The sequence below is a fragment of the Salvia splendens genome, chromosome 12 (assembly GCF_004379255.2).
Source record: "Salvia splendens isolate huo1 chromosome 12, SspV2, whole genome shotgun sequence".
Classification (NCBI taxonomy): Eukaryota; Viridiplantae; Streptophyta; class Magnoliopsida; order Lamiales; family Lamiaceae; genus Salvia; species Salvia splendens.
The window spans coordinates 1,671,556-1,689,390 of record NC_056043.1 but is presented as its reverse complement, the minus strand read 5'-3'; the positions used below and the strand labels follow the sequence as shown (position 1 = coordinate 1,689,390).

The window sequence follows — 17,835 nt, the reverse complement described above, 5'->3', positions numbered from 1 at the left end:
TTACAAATGTTACTAGTACTATTTCGTACCATAGTACAAAATACTTATACGGGGTGGAGTACTATTTATAGTATTAGATAAATTTAATTTAAATCTCATTAACAATTTCTATTTTTAATTATTAAAATAATAATTTTTCTGTCCATGAATACTCGTCCAACTTGGACTCGATGGATTCAAGTTTTAAGAAAAGTTAGTAGAGTATATATCCTACTCTTATATAGTAATATAATATTAGTTTTATACTCCCTCCGACCTATAATATAAATATTGTATTTTCTCTTTCTACCTAACATACAAAACAAAATTTTCTAAAATCTCGTGTCATCCCACAAGTATGACATTTATTAAATAGTTAAATGTGAGTAAATGTGTAAGTGAAATGTAAGATTTATTACCAAAAATAATTAAAGATAAATAAGACCTGCAATGACGGACTGATCGAAAATGAATAGGACAAGTATTTGCGGGCAGAGAAAGTGAAAAACAAGCACTTATGCTATCCTTTTTGTTTTAATTTTCATTTCAGTCAAAATTCTTAATTAACCATCACTATTATCCACCAAATATTGCTCTCATTCATATTTTTCACCAAATGATATAAAATTGCAAAGGTCATCACCAGTCCCTTCAAGCATCCGCCAATAATTAAACCATAAAACAATACAAATTTCTCATCACCATCATAAGCCGTACATGTTCATAGCACATGAACATGAGATTAATTAAAATTAAAATAAAAATATTTTGGAACACACATCAACTCTCGAGTTGACCCAAGTACAATTAACTATTTGGTTAGGTAAATTGCAGGTTATTAATCCACATCTCCCACATAAATAATCACAGCTCACACACACATTAATTTAATAACATTATCACACTACAAATATGCCCTCAAAGAAGTAACACCAAGAGCCATATATCTTCTCTCTCCCTTAATTTCAAGAAATGGAAGCCAAAGCAAGTGTGATTGCAAAACACTTCATCTCAAAAATTTGTAGGCTCTAACAATTAATAGAAAAAATATTTCAAGATTAATGGATTTTTTCGACGGTTTTGATGGGATTCAAGGGAGCTACATGGGGTTCGAAGGCGTGGTGAGGAATCTTGGAGCTTCCCCGTCTTCGTCTTCTTCTTCCATGTTGCTTCTGAATAGCGAGACGGGAGAGCTCACTATGAATCCGAGACATAAGATGGGAGACGCGAATAAGGCTTTGATTGCTCTGAGGAATCACAGCGATGCCGAGAGGCGGAGAAGGGAGAGAATCAACGCTCATTTGGCTACCCTTAGAACCCTAACTCCTGGGACTGCAAAGGTGTTGATTTTGTTGTTTTCTTTCTAGTTATGTTTATCTTGTTGTGTGTGTTTTTGTGTGTGTGTGTGATAATTTTGATTTTTTGGTGATTCTTGAAAAGTATAAGATGGTTTGGAGCCAGATTGATTTTATGATTTTTTGTTACACATAGAAGTTAGGGTTTGTTATCTAGAAAGTCTGTAGTAGATAGAGCAGTCAAAATCTATCTGGTCTGAGTCAAAATCTATGTTTTTTTGCCCAATGGGTGCGCCGGAACAAACCCTAATTATAAGTTGTTACTTGTCATGTTGATTTTTTTACCACGAATCCAGCTACAACAAGGGGTGCAGATGTACTTAATCCTAAAACTTTTATATAGTACTGATCTTTTTAATTATAAATCCTCAAAACTAATAAAATTTCAATTTTTATAGAGAACATTTAGTTCAGCATTTTACTTGTCAGCATTTTCGAATCGAAAATTCTGAATCCACCATGGGCGACCATTAAATCTTTGACCGTTCTAATTACATAATACTACTACTATTAATTAAACAAATTAACAATAAGAATATGTTTGGATTGTTTGATGATTTTGCATTGATTCAACATGATTAGATGGACAAAGCTGGCCTACTAGGTGAAGTCATCAACCGAGTGAAGCTACTAAGGGAGACTGCGGCCGAAGCCACCAAAGGCACGGTGGTGCCAACCGATGTCGATGAAGTGACCGTGGAAGAAGAGGAGGATCCCAACGACGCCGCCTCAACTTCCATCCGAGCTTCCCTATGTTGCGATTTCAAGCACGAGCTTCTCTCCGATTTGAGAGAAGCCGTGGAGGCTCTCCCTCACAGCCCCGTGATGGCCGAGATTTCCACCTTAGGGACTAGAATGCTAGGCGTGTTCGTGATCTCGGGACTAAAAGGCCAGGTCCAGCCCCTTGTTGCTTCAATTCGTCAGGCTTTCCGTTCTGTGATGGATAAGTTCTATGCTTCAGAGGAGTTCTCATCGAGAAATAGCTCGAGCAAGAGGCGAAGAGTGTCGTCGCTCTTCGCCTCTTCTAGCTCGTAACTGGGATTTGTTTGGATGAATTTGATGATGGCAATAAGCATATGGGTTGGCATACATATTTTTAATTTAGTTTGTTGTACAAAAGGGGTATGCATGCCTTGTCATATGCCTTCTTCCTCTTTGTTTTATTTCATGATTTATGCTTTGTATATTTGAAATAATGTAAACACTTTGTTGTTCCCTTCATTCCAAATTGTCAAAATCGATCTTCTTAATTTTCTTTGTATTAAATTCCCATTTAATGTGGTAATAACTTTTCAAACCATGAGTTTTGGCCTATGTATCTTATAATTTAAAATGTGGACATGACTTCGTGTCATATTTAAACAAAGTCTAGTTCAAAATTTTAGAAAATGTATAATCCTATCTATTAATAAATTATTAACGAATGCCAAATTGTTGGAATGCAATATCACTAATCTACAAGTTTAGGAAATTATAAGTTATTGATCCCAAAATTTATTTCCTATTGGTATTAATTTATAATTAATGGCACGTATTATTGTTAGCATTTTATACAACAACAATTAATTTAATCACATTCACAACCCAAACTTCAACCAATCACTTGGAATCCTAGGCGTAATGACCTCACACACATGCAACGTATATCTCTACAAAATGAAGTAGTTAATTACTTCCTTATTTTAACACAAATTCTCCCCACATTCGTGTCAACCAATTATTTTATACATTAATTATTTGACATTTTTAACATAATTTGTATAGTTTATGCATATTAAATTAAATTCTCGAGAAGACGATAAAACCATAATCTCAACGCCAGCTGAAAATTAGAAGAGACAAATTTACTACTACAAATTGAAAGGTTTAGATTTATTAACGCAATTTGAAGATTAGATCTAATTTACAATGATCTCAATAATTTAAGATCAATTAAATGGAGTTAATTATTTAAAGAAAGCGTTGACATAGAAGGGAGGCAAGGATACCGCCCATCCAGGAGGTCTTGAGTTCGAATCCTGAATGGTGCAACCTGGGATTAATTTCCCCTGTGGGCCTGTTCAAGGTTGTTTCCTTGGGGCTTGGCAAGCTTTCGAGCCTGGACGCGCCTGAAGTGGCACGAGTCTTCGGATCCAGACCCGGCTGACCAGGACCCGTCGAACGGGGGGCTAGAGAGCGTGCCTGAACAAGGCTTGCTCACAGGCTGGTGCTCGGTGCGGGGGATAGTTGTATTCGAAGCTTAACGGGCTGTGTAAGGCCTAGATCGCTTGCCGAATGTATCTCGAACTCCGATGTAAAAAAAAAACATATACGTCTCTCTGATCAGTTGTATACTGTATAAACAATTATTGAGGTTAGTTGCATCTAAGTTCTTATTGCTGATCATTCCATCTAGAGATATTACATTTTATTAAAAATAATAATTAAATTGCATTGCGTAGTAGTATAATTTATGCATACGTGCATATGTGGGAATTGGATAAGGTATAAACATTTTTTAAAATATTGTTATAAATTTTTTGTGGTCATTAAATTGTAGAGATCATTTATTGTTTCATCATTAAGTTGGTTGAAAATGAAATTGGAGTTAGAATATGCGGTATTTTTCACTCTATATTTTCCGATTCAATTTGTTTCCAATATTTTTTTGACTTTTCATTTTTGAAGCTATATTATGGTTTTCATTTGTATAGAACATAGTGGTGGAATGTGTAAATTTTTGACCAAATGTAACAATTATATGAATCTCACAAACTCCTAGCTAATAGGTGGAGCCTATCACACAAGGTATTTTTAGAACTATTTGTTTTTTTTTTAATAATTCCCCAATACATATAATTAATCAATCTTAAAATTATATGGACACCAATTAAAATAGACAACAAGCTAACTGAAAACGTGTCTAATATATGTGTTGAGTGGAAAATATATCTCACATGTTGAACTTAAATTCCATTCAATAAATGGTAATGAATGAAGAGTTTATGTCAAGAATCAAAATAATATACCTCCTTAACGCAAGTTGAGCAAAAATAAATTAATAATCGAGACTCCACCGCTCTTAAATCTTAATCAAACCTACGATGAAGCGTAACTCGATGAAAATTGATTGCAAAATTGATATTATTATTTCTACTAATTTTAAACATAGAATAATTAAATAGTTTCTCAAAAATTAGGACATAACAACCTTTTACTAAAATACTCCATCCGTCCTATGTTACTTGCACTTTTCATTTTAGGCCATAAATTTGAATTGATTTTTTTAGTGTAATTAAATTAAAATTTTAAGTGTAATAGACATCACTTGATAAATGAGCTCTTAACTTAAACTAATATTTTAATTAAATGCATTAATTCTAACTTAAACTATAAATAGTGTAAGGAGTTTGTGACGAGCCGAAAAACAATAGTGCAAGTAACATGGGACGGAGGAAGTACTATATCTAGAGAGCTAGAAGTCTAGAACAAAAAATACTGATTGCATCTTGTTGCTGCATACTCGGCGGAAATTTTCGGCACAAAGTTTTAAAAATGGATATTTAATATATTAAATTGATAAAAAAAGTAAGAGAAAAAAAGTAGAAAAATAAAATACAAAGTGAATAAAGTAAAAGAGTGGAAAGTAAGAGTGAGAAAAATATTTATTATTATTACTATAATGGATATGACTCGACTATGAGTGAACTTCTCAAAATAAAAAAAAAACAATTCAAGGAAACAAGAGAGTACAAAATTATCTTAAGTAGAACTTATTAGGTGGTGTACGGTTAAATAAATTATATACTACTAGATTAAGACTAATAAATATTGTTTGATTAAATAAACAACAATTAGTCAAAATATGGAATAATAAAAAGTAAAATTAAGGTTGACATAAATATTAATTCCCCAAAAATAAATAAGTCTATACTAAATCCAAGAAGGGTAACCACATTATTGAAAATTCCTATCATGTCCTAAAACTTCCAGATCAGAGACGATTGCTTTGCAATTAAAATTCAATTCAATTCAATTAGGTTAAAGACTGATTGGGAGGTTAAACGATTGAATTCAATTCAGGATATATCTTGGATTTGGACAGTTAATTGCGATCGTTTTATTGATAAGAGGATCATATCACATGGAGAAAGACAAGATAACAGAAGAAGAAGCAGAGGCAGTTGAGCTGGTTCTGTTTCAAGTCCCGGAATGCTATGTTTACATGGTAAAATTCAATGTTATGATTCGATTATCTCTACATGTAGCAAAGAAAGTATCTGATGATTTGATTTAATTTCATTTTCCTTAATTTTTTGGGGAGGTTTATTTAAAATTGTTTTTTTGCTCTTACTTGCTTGATTGTGCTCTGCATTTGGTGTGCTTTAGCTAGGATGTTCAATCGATTGTTGTGCTCTTTATGTATTGGGTTAACTATATCTGTTTTGGCTAAATGTATTGTGTTGTTTTGAGACTAAGTTGTTGTAAATCGATGAATGTTTGTGTTTTTGTGAAATGCAGTTAGTAAGTTTCTTTCTTATTCTACTTCTGTATTCTGCTACAACTGTTCTCCCATGATTTGTCGTTGTTGCGTTGTTAACCGATCCTCGATATATTCAAGATTTTGTTGCCGAGAAGGAGTTAAGCTAGTTTTGTCTGAATTAGTTTCGATTTGTTATGTATGTGTTGATGGTTGAATGAATAAGGTACGTTTACAAGCGATGTAGCTAATCATGTTTCTTATGGTCGGACAAACCAATGTATATACCCGAAAAACTAAAGATTGGATCAGCTTAAGAATTGTTAATTGTTCTAAAGTTAGAAATAAGAAAATGTAGTTGCTCATACGTTCTAGTCGATGAACATATAGCTAAGGTTGCACAGCAATGATGTAAATTTCATACGGATATCAAACGGTTTTTGTTTTGGGCGTTTTAGTATCTCATGAAATTCACTATGCTGTAAGTAATTGAAAGTTCCAATAACCTTTAACCAGAAAGATGTTGCATCATTCTGAATAAGTATAGACTTTTCAGAGTTCTTTTCGGATATCCTAATGTTCTTGTGCTTAATCTTGCAGATACCTCCACGGAAATCTGCAGCTTCTTACAGGTTTTCCTCTACATTACTTGTTGATTAGCATTTCCTTGATCATGATTGAGCATCAGTGTTGGTCAATAAAAATTCATCTTTTTGTACTCTGTCAAGTACTCCTCAAGACAGTTCGTGAATTAGAAATGATAAGTAATTTCTCAGCACTCATTCGGAAAAGAAATTATTATTTCTTGCAGGGCTGATGAATGGAATGTCAACAAATGGACGTGGGAAGGTACTTTGAAAGTTATTAGTAAAAGAGAAGAATGCATTATCCGTTTGGAGGATAAGACAACAGGTGGATATTCTCAACTTTCTACTGGGTGCTTGACTAGAGATTCTGTCTCGTTTAATCAGTTAATCTCCAAATTTTATGTAACAGGTGAGCTGTATGCTCGGGCATTTTTGAGAGATGGCGAGCTGCATCCTGTGGAGGCTGTAATTGATAGCAGCAGGTAAAAGAATTGGTCACAATTGAAGTCACCTGCTCGAGAAAAACTCTTGTTAACGTTTAAACTCTGGTTCAACTTTTTGAGACTGCTATTGGTTCTTTGCAGATATTTCGTTCTTCGGGTTGAAGAGAATATTGGTAGTCTACAGAGCTTCCTTCTTCTATTATTTTCAAGCATCTTGTTTTGTCCTTAGAATTGTAGGCAAAACTTTATTCACCTGGAGACATAACAGACACTCATGTCAGGATAAGTTACTAATTCAATTTTTAATAGTAACCTAACAACATGCCTCTTATCCTGTTCATTTGTATTTTTTCTCGTTTCCACTCGTGTTGAAGGTGACACATACTAGACGTGCTATACAGACATATAAAGTTCCAACCTAAAAAAGGAAATTTAGTGCTTATTGATTTGTGTTCCGGGGTGGAACAATTAAAGAATCATATTGCTCTGAATCTGAAAGTCAGGTTAACTCACTTAATCGTATGTTTTCCCCTATCACTGACAATTTGGGTCCCGTCTTCTTTCTCAGTCAGTGATAATCATTTGCAGACTGCATAGCCTTGTTGATTTTGCATCTTATCTTTAAACACGAACTGTTTGTAGTTACTTATTTTCATGTATGCTCATAAACACAAATGATACTGACTCGTTACGGTTCATGCAGATGGGCGCCTTCGCCATGCTTTCATTGGTATAGGATTTCGAGAAAGATCCGAAGCATACGACTTCCAAGCTGCTCTTCACGACCATATGAAGTACTTCATCTCCTCGTTTAATTTCTTTTCCCTTTAATAAACCATGCTTAAGTGCGGTTTTTCCCCTTGCTGTTCTTCAATCTTTAGGTATCTGAATAAGAAGAAAACTGCAGAAGAGATGGAGCATCAGTACCAGCATTCTTCTTCAGTCGATTATAGTTTAAAAGACGGGGAGACCCTAGTGCTTCAGCTCAAGAAAGTAATACTATATCTCGAACTCCTTATTACTTTACATTTGCTCAACTAATCTTGTTTCTCTATTCTTATGAAACAGAAAGAAGGCGGCACAGGCAGCACAAGATCCAAGTTTTTCGAGCAGAAATTGAGCAATCTTTCTCTGGATGACAAGTCTAAAAACAAAGAAGGCTCAGTAAGCATCAAACTGCCCCCTCCTCCTCCTGCACCCCTCTCACCCGTTGATGCTCCCGATAGGCCTCCATTAGGGATTTCCCCTAGAGTTAGCCCAGGCAAATCTTTTGAAAACGAGGAGTCAACTGGAGTGGAAAAATGTGAAGAAGGAGAAGCAGAAGCCACCGAGAAGAAAGAACAACACGATGCACCGGATGATGATTTTGGGGATTTTCAAGCAGCCAGGTAACGGGGATGCTGATAACACCAATCCTTGTTCGTTACCTTTAGCTTAGGTCCCGGAGCTTCGTCCTACTAATCTCGAGAGAGTGCGATCTTTAAGGTGTGGTTTAGTACTTGTGGTGTGTGTGGAAGTCTTGTGTTGTGTATATTATGAATTGGTGAACTTTATAAATTGCTTTTAGCTACACTCACAATGAATGCTTGAGCAAGTCTTTTTATGGATGTGTGTGTGTGTGTTTTTTTTTCTTTTTTCAATCCAAGATTATTAATATTGGTTCGACGTTTATCTTTGTGGTGACTAGAACCTCCGATCGATTAGAGTCCGTGTTTGCTTGCAGGATAAAATGCAATTTAATGGATTTTCAATTTGATGCAATTTTTCGATTCTGTCACAAATTTAATAAGAGATCCTATAATAGGGTCAGTAAGTGATTTAAAAGGTTGAGTGAAATTGGATGAAATTTATTCGTGTAAATTACAAATGTTAGAATTAGTTTTACTTGATGAATTCTCAAGAACAAAAATTCGATTACAAAAAAAAAGTGGAAGCGTATGTCCAACTATTGATATATATCGAATATTCAACAAGAAATTGGACCTTTTTTTAACTTTACAACAATCCCAAATTATTTTTGGATATTGATAAATAATTAAAATTTTAATTTGTCGTTTAAAATTGGTTCATAAATATTAATTAATGTAAAATGAATAAATATATATAATTACTCATCTACGCTAATTTAGGAAAAATATTAAAATTTTCAAATTAATATTTGCATAATCACATACGAATATCTCTCCATGTATTTATTTGTAAATTATTCTTTGTCAAACTTAAATTAAAGTCTATTAACAAAACTACAACTATAATATCGTAAAAAATATAGTAATAAATAGTAAAGAAATCAGATTAAATAAAATTGATATAATTCGATTTAAATTTAGGACCAATTATAGGAGTACAATTTCTGTACATCGTATAGACACCTGAAATGATATGTCAAAATCATGTCTTGATTAACAATAAATGATGTAAACTAATTATCTATAAATATGAATCTTTGTGTGGTTTTATTTTGTTAATATTGACCCAATTAAATCCCTTTCCTAATCGTACGCGTGGCCAAGAATGAAGAATCCATGTCCAAGGGAAATCAGTTGAATGTATTCATCCACTCCCTCCATTCATCCTCTGTCTCTTGCCAAGTTCCTCTTTTTAATCCCTTTTCCACTGTTTTCTGCCTTGATATTGTAATCAGTGTATGTTTCTATTTTGTTTCTGGTGAAATTTATGATTTTGGCCTTTTGGGCTCATTAGCTTTCTGTTTTGTGTGTGTGCGTGAGAGAGAGAGAGAGATTTTCTGTTACTTTTTTTCTAGCTAGTGTGATGCAATTGTGTTCTTGCTGAAATGATGCTATGAATTTGATTGTTGATTTGATTGATGAATTCTTGCTGGGAATTTGGTTTTAGTGAAGGTTGAAAAAGAACCCTTGATTTGAACACTTAGATATTGCTAAATAGTGTTTTTTATTTTTTATAATTGGAAAGTATGATCTTAGGTAGTGACAGTATAAGCTGAATTACAAGAAACTGAGGTCAAATTTAGTTCTTTTATTTGGTTCTGGTTTGGAGAAATTACTGGTTATGTTGAATTAGGTTTTTCTGTAGTGTTGTTCTTGCCTTCGAGGCTTTCGAATTCGAGGCTCTTGTTTTTGGCTTCTCTAGTGATATTTGATTCTTTGTTTCTGTGAATGTAAGCTCTCTTTGTTTCTGATGCTTGGCTGATAAAACCTTGATTCTATAGAGGTGAACGTTTGGCCGATATACTTGATGCCACACGGTGTTGATGCTTTCGAATCCGAGCTTCTTGTTTTTTGGCTTCTCTACTATACCTACTCCAATAATGTTTGATTCTTTGTTTCTGTGTTTCTGTGTTTCTGTGATGTAAGCTTCGTCTTGTAAAGAAAAGCTTCTGACTTGTTTGATGTTTGCTTGATAAACCCTTGATTATCTAGAGACGGACTTTTGGTCGTAATAGATGATGCTACACGATGTTGAGGACTCGTTTTCTTGATAAACACGATGCTGCACTTTAACTGTTATCTTTGTTTTTCAAATTCATCAATTTAAACTCTGTGATTTCGAGCCCTCCTGAGTCCTGTCCTTTTCACTCGTTGTTCAAGCTTCACTATCTCGTTGATTCTTTAATGTCAGTTAGATAGTTACTAGAACATTTGTACAGTTGGAGAACACTGAGAATTGGCTCAAATCTTTGATGGATGGTTAATTAGTTTAGTTGCAGCTTTTGATTAGATACATTGTGTTGTTTTCTGCAGTTTGCTAAGATACGAACGCTCGTTATTGCTCTTTCCGTTGGTTGGTTGGTTGGTTTGTTGGTTGAGAAATTTCGATTCGTGCACTTAAGTATAGGAGCGATATCCTGCTATGGATTTCAAAGGTGTAGCTTGGGCAGGAGACATATATGAGAAGTTCGAGGCGATGTGTTTGGAGGTCGAAGAGATCATGTACGAGGTATGGCCTCCTTTCGAGTTTTTGTTTTCCGATAATGGCAGTTTGTTAAGATACAGTGTTTGAACGAACATTTTCTCCGTTTCTTGTCCAGGATACTGTCAAGTACGTTGAAAACCAGGCGCAGAAAGTCGGTGTGAGTGTAAAGAAGTTGTACGAAGAAGTAATGCAAGATTTGCTTCTTCCGTCTCGTCTAGGCCCTGTGCCACCACCGGAAACTGATATCAACGAGAAGCCTAATCCGACCATATCAGAGATCAACAACAAACAGGCTGTAGTCGAAGAAAATAATTGCAATTTAACACCTCAAGACTCGACCCCAAATGTTCGTGACGATGATGCAAAGGGTCTCTCTCCCACGCCACATAGAGTTTTGGTCGAAACCGCGCAATCAGAAGAATGTTGTGGAGAGAATAGGAGAGCTGCTCCGACCAGACGCCCTATCAGCATAAAAAGGATTTCTCACGCTCCAGAAGCACCTCATCCCATGTCATCTTTGTGTGAAACACGAAGCAATTACTTTGTGGTCAATGTTGACTTGAATGTAACAGCATCATCGGAGTTGTTTGCTCGACATGATTCTACCAAAGCAGTGGCCACAAGTCGGCCTATTTCTGATGCTTCACCCAAGCCCTGCAGCTCTAACCAAATCCTTTCAGCCGAATCTGTAAAGCAAGACGATGGTGCTACCCCTGCGCCTAATGGTACTCTTCAAGTTTCCGTTTAACTTCTTCTATTCGTTTTCTAGGTTGTTTTATCGGAAGAAACCAAGAGCGTTCGAGGTCACACTTTTCTTTTTTTTGTCGTGGCAGATATGTTCAGGGAAGATGGCTCACTTTCTCGTACCAATTCAAACATTAGAGAAACATGCCATTTTGGATCAGCGGGTGAGGAAGCCACTGCGTCTTATGAAGGTTAGCGACTCGTTTCTTCTGTTCGAGAAAATGAAGCTTTTCTTGCTGTTGGATTGAGATCTTGTACGTATGATGTTCAGATAATTTCGATATTGAGGTAATTGATCCTACTGAAAAGTCGAGGTTGGAGGAAAGCTGCGTCTTGGTGGAAGGGAACGATGATGAACTCCATTTCGTCTCTCGAGGGTCGAAGAAACACAAGTCGTACAAGGTCTCTACTTTCTATTTCAACCTCTTAACATTATTCTCAGCATCTTCACTGCATATCATGTGTTAACCAGCTGTTTCCCTCAGAAAAAGATCTACAACGTGCTTTCATCGAAGTTGAGGTCGACAAAGAAGCGAGACCTATGCATTTCCGGGCATGAAGATTTGAGCGACAAGAGCGAAGCAGGGGTGAAGAGCTCAGCTCTTGTAATGGACTGCAACGAAAGTAAACCGGCTGCTGAAAGTTCTAGTGACTTTGGTTGGGAGCTTCTTTAGGTATGTTTCCGAGCTGCAACGAATCCGAAGACGATCGGTGTTACTGGCTCGCGGCTAAGATAAGGTTTAGTAGAGTTGAATGCATTGTAAAAATATGGCTTGCTTATTATAAACGTCAAAACATTCAAGAATTTAAGCCCCTTTGATATATTTGATAAATGAAAACAGTGTCTTTTGCATAGTAATAGTGTGATTGCTAAAACATCAAATTTGGAAAGGAAAATGCAGCAAACAAAATCGAAATACATAACAAAGGTTTACATATTCAATTGACAGTAGCAACGGCAAGGGCTCTAGTTCTTCACAGCGCTGTTTCGGCGTCTGATAATCTCGACGCCCAAATAGTCAACCGGGCCGACCACAGCCACGTGCGGCTTTCCCAGCACGATACGCACAGCAGAAATCCGGGGATGATGGCTCAAGATCTTGGACGCAATCGATTCAGTTACTGATTCGAGAAGATTGTGAGGGGATCCTTCCAATACTTCTTTAACTATGCTGAAAAGTACATTGCATATCAAGAATTTGAACCCCAACAAATGAGAAGAGAGATGAGCATACAACTGAGATTGGTTAGTCACCGATATATAGTAGTATAGCTGATGGTATCCGAGAGGGTGTCGGAAACACCAGCTGATTGAAGATCCATCCAGGCATCTACGTCGACCAGAAACTTTTGACCCAACTTCCTCTCTTCTTCCTTCACCCCGTGGAACCCGTGGAACTGAAGACCCCTCAAAACGAGCTTGTCTCCCGTCATTTCCCCTTAGCCTGTTGATACAGCTCACGAAAGTAGCAACATAAGATCATGTCATCACGAGCTACCAAAACACGACAAAAGAGTACTGTTTTACAGTAGCGTTTATCGAGTACTTGCACGATCAAAATATATGGATCGTCGTGAAAATGTATAGAAAAGAAAAAAATCAAGCTGTGCTTCTGTATTTAGACACACATTTACATTTCCCACTTTTTTCACTTTGCAATATCCAAGTTTAATCAAGTAATCACCTAAAAAGGGAGAGTTCTTGTTCTTATCTGTATGTTTTGTTAAAAGCGATTAATACGAAAGGAACAAATAAACCTAATACAGCTACGGTTTACTCAACCACCATGTTCTTGGAAGCAAGCCCCACTTTAAACTAGGAAGTAAATATGAAAACTGAAAACACCATGTCTAGTAGAATCTTATCAGATAGTAATTCAGTTTCATGCATCTCCAGTTTCATATACGCGTGAAAAATCCATACGGGTAAAAGATAGTACCAAACTCTTTCCAAAGAATCGCATATACACATACAAATTGAAGACACAGCAACTTATAAAGCTATATCAGTAGTGTGTGTGAGTGTAAGAGAGCACAACGAGTACCAACCAACGTTGGATGACGTCGTAGGTGATGAGCTCCCGACGTTTGCTAGATTTCACAGGTGACTGGTCCCTTTCACTCTGTAGTGACAAACAGAGTGTCATGTAAAATACAAGGGCCACTTTACTTAATGGAACACAACATAACAAGTGTGACATTCCAAATAAAAAAAAAACCATCATTTCAGCTCCTCAGTGTATAGGTCTGATCATTTTCAGCTTATGACAAAGCACAAAAAGATATTCTTGAAGCAAAATATTTCACTAGCAATTTCAAATCACTAGAAACTACTCACATAAAAATAGAATCAGTAAAGTAATCAAGCAGTTAACTAGAAAAACACATTGACATTTCGTCGAACACTTCGCAGGCATGGAAAACACACCACACAGTTCCACAACCAAACTCCAAATCAAATCCGCATTGCATTCCATTTCCTGCTTCATATTACTAGTAAGTATTTATTTTTAAAAATATGTAAACTAAATAATTTTAACGACGCCGGCCGTGTTCAGCTTCCGAGACTAAGGGATGAATCCGTCGGTATTTCTCTTACCAATGTTGATTTCAATTACGCTCGATGTTTGTTGTTGAAATGAATTATCGATGAATTTTTTAGTGAAATCATGATAGAAAAAACTGTGAGTGACCCGTTTATTTTTATAGTGCAAGTGCTTAGTCCTCTTTATCATTTAGAACATCCACAATGGCGGCGAGCGGACCGGCTAGCCGATCTACGGTGCTCGCCGGTTCGCTCGCCGAACCATTGTAACCGGCGAGCTCCATTTCGGCGAAAAAATCGGCGAGCGCTGGCCGATGCGCTCGCCGCCATTGCAGGCTCCGAACCGGCGAGCGAAATTTTCTTTTTTTAAAAAATTTTTCAAAACACTATATATATGCGTTTTGCACGTCATTTTCATTCGGGGCCGACGGTGGCGACGGAGTGAGGCGGAGGTCAGGTTTTTTTTAAATAATGTAATTTTTTTAAATTAATGTATTAATTTAAATGTAATTTTCTTAAATTAATGTATTAATTTTAATGTACTTTTTTTAAAAATTAATGTAGTTTTTAAATTTAAATAATATTATTGAATTTTCTCGTATCTGTGTCGTAAATTTAATTCTGTATTTTGTGTGATTGTCAATTATTATTTGTTTTATATAATTAGGAGTGATGTAGCTAGGCTATTGCTGGGTTATTTGGTTGTCCTGATGATGCGGCAGGAGGATTTTTAGTGCTGATGATGTGGCAGGAGGAGTTTGTGGTTGGAATATGATTGGGCGAAAATAATTATGGATGCTCTTAAAGTAGGTAAATTGGCCAATTTTTATTTTTTTCTACTAGCTTCTTATATCATCATAATTGACATTTTGGGCAGGACAAAAGGATACTACCAAATAAATATTGTAGTGTATTTTTTGGACTTTTGCATGGTTGTTATAAAAGTAACTTTCGTAACAACTTTTGCAAAGGTGCCTGTGGGTCATTTTTGCTTTTGGTAAATTAGTCCAATTCAAAATTATTTTTTTATTTGCCATTATTACCCCATTAACATAACAACTTGTTCCAATTTGATAATTGAAATTGACCTTTTGTTGCTTAAAAGTATGAATTGGTTGTGATGCTGTTGAAATGATCTAAAAATATTATGATGGTTCACAATTCAAAAAAAAGAATTATGAAAATTGATGGAATTGGGTGTTGTTAGATGAGAAAATTCCATGATTTCCAAATAAAGTAAGTATGGTGGTGTATGTAATATTGTTAGCTTTTGATGTCATGTAATGGGTTGTGTATATGCAATGACAGACTTGGGCCAGATCAGGGGCAGACAAAGTTCACCTTGAGACACCTTCTATCCATGAAAGTCGACAATGCCGCATCAACGGTGCAACAACTTCACTTCAATTCTTTAGGGTTGAGATTCATTTCTGTTATTCGTCCGTCGTTCATTGGCAGTGATGACTGGCGCACCACTTTAATCTTCTAATGCTGACAATGACCTTTTTCGTTGTCGTTGTGTTCAGACGACTTCCTTTCTATATATCCGCTATATGTATGATATTTATTGTACATAATCAATTGATGAATTTATTCAAATATAGGGCCATAGCCCAATGGAATAATGGATGATGGATTGTTCGAGCGGTTCTAAAACCATTCAAGGCCCACAATGGTAAGGCTTAGTAGCAATAATTTGACTTTAGCATAATTGTACTAACAAAATAAAATAGTACTCTGAAAATAAGCCTTAAATGGATTTGGGATGAATTTTTTTTATAGGATCTTATTTTAAACTTGAACATATCTGAAAATTTCATGTTATAACTTACAATTCATGCAACAAACTACAAAGAAAGTCGTTTTTGCATAAAACCGAAATGCAAGTCAAGTAATATCAAAGTACAATAATTAGGGCTAGGGTCCCTCCAACATAAATACCTAAATAAAATAAAAAGTAATAATAATAATAATAATAATAATAATAATAATAATAATAATAATTGTATAAAAAACTATACCTTCTAGTTTTCATGTGTGATTTTAAAGTAACCACGCATCATAGTCGATGGCCCGTTTGACAAGTGGGAAATTGTCGGGTCTATTTTTCGAATGTTTTATTTCATCCACAAATAGTGACGGACACAAGTGGCAACCACGACGGGCTCGAGACCCGATCAAGCAATTTTTTTAATTATAATATTATCAAAATTTTATATTATTCAAATGAATCATATTAAAATTCATCTTTCACCATTTCGATAATGAAATTTCCTGTGAAAAATATGAAATTAGTATGCAAATATTCAATAAGGATTGCTCGGACCCTACATTACCCTTGTCAAAAGAAAAGGCCAAACACGTCGCTACTTATTTGTGGGAAAAAAAGGCATTAATAATGTATCGTAAGTTGTGGTCTAGATAATTTTCATAAGTTTCTTTAATTTTGGACTCTCTTCTTTTATTATTAAATGACTTAACTTGAACTCAGTCTGATTAAGATATACAATAGAAAGTGGATAAAAAAATCAATAAACTCCTATATTTAGTATAATTGTATTGTGTTTATTGGTGAAGATTATTCAACATTCTAGAAAATTATAAATTAGATGTCACACTTTACATAGGTGTCTTGGAATTTAACTAATTGATAATGATTCCAAATTAGATCACAATCATTCATCTTCGATTACTTCACCAGCTGGTGGATATATTCAATTCCTTCTCTATCAAAAGTGAAATAACTAAGATTAAGGATTGGTTAATTAATGTCTAAGAAATGAGTGATCATTTTTTGAGTTTTCTTCATTAATAAAGTTGTTCAATAAACAATACATGTAACCTATTCCAAGAAGTGAATGCAGAAAAAAAATATCGATATGAGTCATGCTTCCTAAATTTTATTTGAAACTATATTTTGGTGCGAAGATTTAGATTCAAGTGCAATGTTTAATTTACTGTCTGATTTTATTCAATAATTACAACTCCATTTTTGAAAACAAATACTACATTTTTGATAATACAAAGAAAATAGATTCACACATTTTTTTATAAGTACTTCCTAAGACAGTGAAATGTTATGTTTTATTAGTTCTTACAATCGTATAGTATCATTATTATTCCATGTGATTTATTGATATATGAAAAAGAGAAGATCGAAAGAGTATATAAGAATAAACAAATTATCGTGCACCTATTTTTAGTAATAAATTGTATGATTATGAGAGTATGATTATTTACGCAATATTCTCTTTTAATAACTAGAAAAAAAAATACTACGTGAGTTAAATATACATCGACTATTATCTCAATTATAATTTAATAGATCAATCAATGTACTCGAGATCCATAATTAATCTTTATTTTAACTTTTGTTGGATTTGTAATCTATCATTATTTAATTTATCTTCAGAAAATGAATGTGACACGATCCTTTATTTTAATTATCGTACCAACAATTGCAATATTTCGTATATATGAATAAATAAACATTTTATGTCTGCTCACTCTTAAAAGCATTAATGGTACAATAAATTAACTAAAGTAAGAACATGAGATGCCATCTTAATGGGATCATAGAGTTTTAATTATCTACTTTTTCTATAGGATTTTAATTATGTCTTAATTAGACTTGATATTTTAATTATGTATAAATATATAGATGCATAGGAACATAGGAGCTAGGCATACTATCAAAATCAAAATTAATAGTACTACATTGACAAATAGTTTAATTAGCTGGTGACCACTTATTATATACACACACATCTATTATTTATACACTACATAAAATTAAATAATTATATGAATTAAATTAGTAAATGTTTTG

The 17,835-nt window shown here is 34.6% G+C and overlaps 4 protein-coding genes across 7 annotated transcripts; 3 read left to right on the top strand and 1 right to left on the bottom strand.

Moving 5' to 3' along the window:
- The first annotated feature begins 868 nt into the window (after window positions 1-868).
- LOC121758415 (transcription factor bHLH30-like) lies at window positions 869-2,595 on the top strand. Its single transcript, XM_042153822.1, has 2 exons — window positions 869-1,319; window positions 1,917-2,595. Exons 1-2 carry the CDS (start codon window positions 1,041-1,043, stop codon window positions 2,367-2,369), a joined length of 732 nt encoding a protein of 243 aa, XP_042009756.1. The 5' UTR covers window positions 869-1,040; the 3' UTR covers window positions 2,370-2,595.
- Window positions 2,596-5,281: 2,686 nt separating this feature from the next.
- Window positions 5,282-8,430, top strand: LOC121759638 (NECAP-like protein CG9132). Its single transcript, XM_042155296.1, has 8 exons — window positions 5,282-5,541; window positions 6,394-6,425; window positions 6,605-6,705; window positions 6,790-6,862; window positions 6,965-6,996; window positions 7,527-7,617; window positions 7,705-7,816; window positions 7,892-8,430. Exons 1-8 carry the CDS (start codon window positions 5,458-5,460, stop codon window positions 8,213-8,215), a joined length of 849 nt encoding a protein of 282 aa, XP_042011230.1. The 5' UTR covers window positions 5,282-5,457; the 3' UTR covers window positions 8,216-8,430.
- Window positions 8,431-9,238: 808 nt separating this feature from the next.
- Window positions 9,239-12,320, top strand: LOC121759059. Of its 2 annotated transcripts, none has more exons than XM_042154548.1 (6): window positions 9,239-9,372; window positions 10,546-10,741; window positions 10,833-11,442; window positions 11,551-11,652; window positions 11,733-11,863; window positions 11,947-12,320. In XM_042154548.1, exons 2-6 carry the CDS (start codon window positions 10,655-10,657, stop codon window positions 12,133-12,135), a joined length of 1,119 nt encoding a protein of 372 aa, XP_042010482.1. In that variant the 5' UTR covers window positions 9,239-9,372; window positions 10,546-10,654; the 3' UTR covers window positions 12,136-12,320. The 2 variants fall into 2 exon arrangements, with proteins under 2 accessions (XP_042010482.1, XP_042010481.1); XM_042154547.1 differs by having other exon boundaries at window positions 9,296-9,468.
- LOC121759060 (dihydroneopterin aldolase 1-like) lies at window positions 12,259-14,199 on the bottom strand. 3 transcript variants are annotated; one of them, XM_042154551.1, is made up of 4 exons: window positions 14,061-14,168; window positions 13,511-13,584; window positions 12,717-12,906; window positions 12,259-12,633 (listed from the first exon to the last, which is right to left on the bottom strand). In XM_042154551.1, the coding sequence occupies exons 3-4, from the start codon at window positions 12,893-12,895 to the stop codon at window positions 12,429-12,431; spliced, it is 384 nt and encodes a 127-aa protein (XP_042010485.1). In that variant the 5' UTR covers window positions 12,896-12,906; window positions 13,511-13,584; window positions 14,061-14,168; the 3' UTR covers window positions 12,259-12,428. The 3 variants fall into 3 exon arrangements, with proteins under 3 accessions (XP_042010485.1, XP_042010486.1, XP_042010484.1); XM_042154552.1 differs by lacking the exon at window positions 14,061-14,168 and adding an exon at window positions 13,890-13,941; XM_042154550.1 differs by having other exon boundaries at window positions 13,511-14,199.
- Between the last annotated feature and the right edge of the window lie 3,636 nt (window positions 14,200-17,835).

Bases quoted from the DNA above. Each gene is read 5' to 3' on its own strand.
- LOC121758415 (XM_042153822.1), top strand. From the start codon at position 1,041: ATGGATTTTTTCGACGGTTTTGATGGGATTCAAGGGAGCTACATGGGG. The intron at 1,320-1,916 runs GTGTTGATTTTG...CAACATGATTAG, and splicing joins TAACTCCTGGGACTGCAAAG to ATGGACAAAGCTGGCCTACT.
- LOC121759638 (XM_042155296.1), top strand. From the start codon at position 5,458: ATGGAGAAAGACAAGATAACAGAAGAAGAAGCAGAGGCAGTTGAGCTG. The intron at 6,426-6,604 runs GTTTTCCTCTAC...TATTTCTTGCAG, and splicing joins AAATCTGCAGCTTCTTACAG to GGCTGATGAATGGAATGTCA. The intron at 7,817-7,891 runs GTAATACTATAT...CTTATGAAACAG, and splicing joins TAGTGCTTCAGCTCAAGAAA to AAAGAAGGCGGCACAGGCAG.
- LOC121759059 (XM_042154548.1), top strand. From the start codon at position 10,655: ATGGATTTCAAAGGTGTAGCTTGGGCAGGAGACATATATGAGAAGTTC. The intron at 10,742-10,832 runs GTATGGCCTCCT...TTTCTTGTCCAG, and splicing joins TCGAAGAGATCATGTACGAG to GATACTGTCAAGTACGTTGA. The intron at 11,653-11,732 runs GTTAGCGACTCG...TATGATGTTCAG, and splicing joins AGCCACTGCGTCTTATGAAG to ATAATTTCGATATTGAGGTA.
- LOC121759060 (XM_042154550.1), bottom strand. From the start codon at position 12,895: ATGACGGGAGACAAGCTCGTTTTGAGGGGTCTTCAGTTCCACGGGTTC. The intron at 12,634-12,716 runs GTGACTAACCAA...TGTACTTTTCAG, and splicing joins AGCTATACTACTATATATCG to CATAGTTAAAGAAGTATTGG.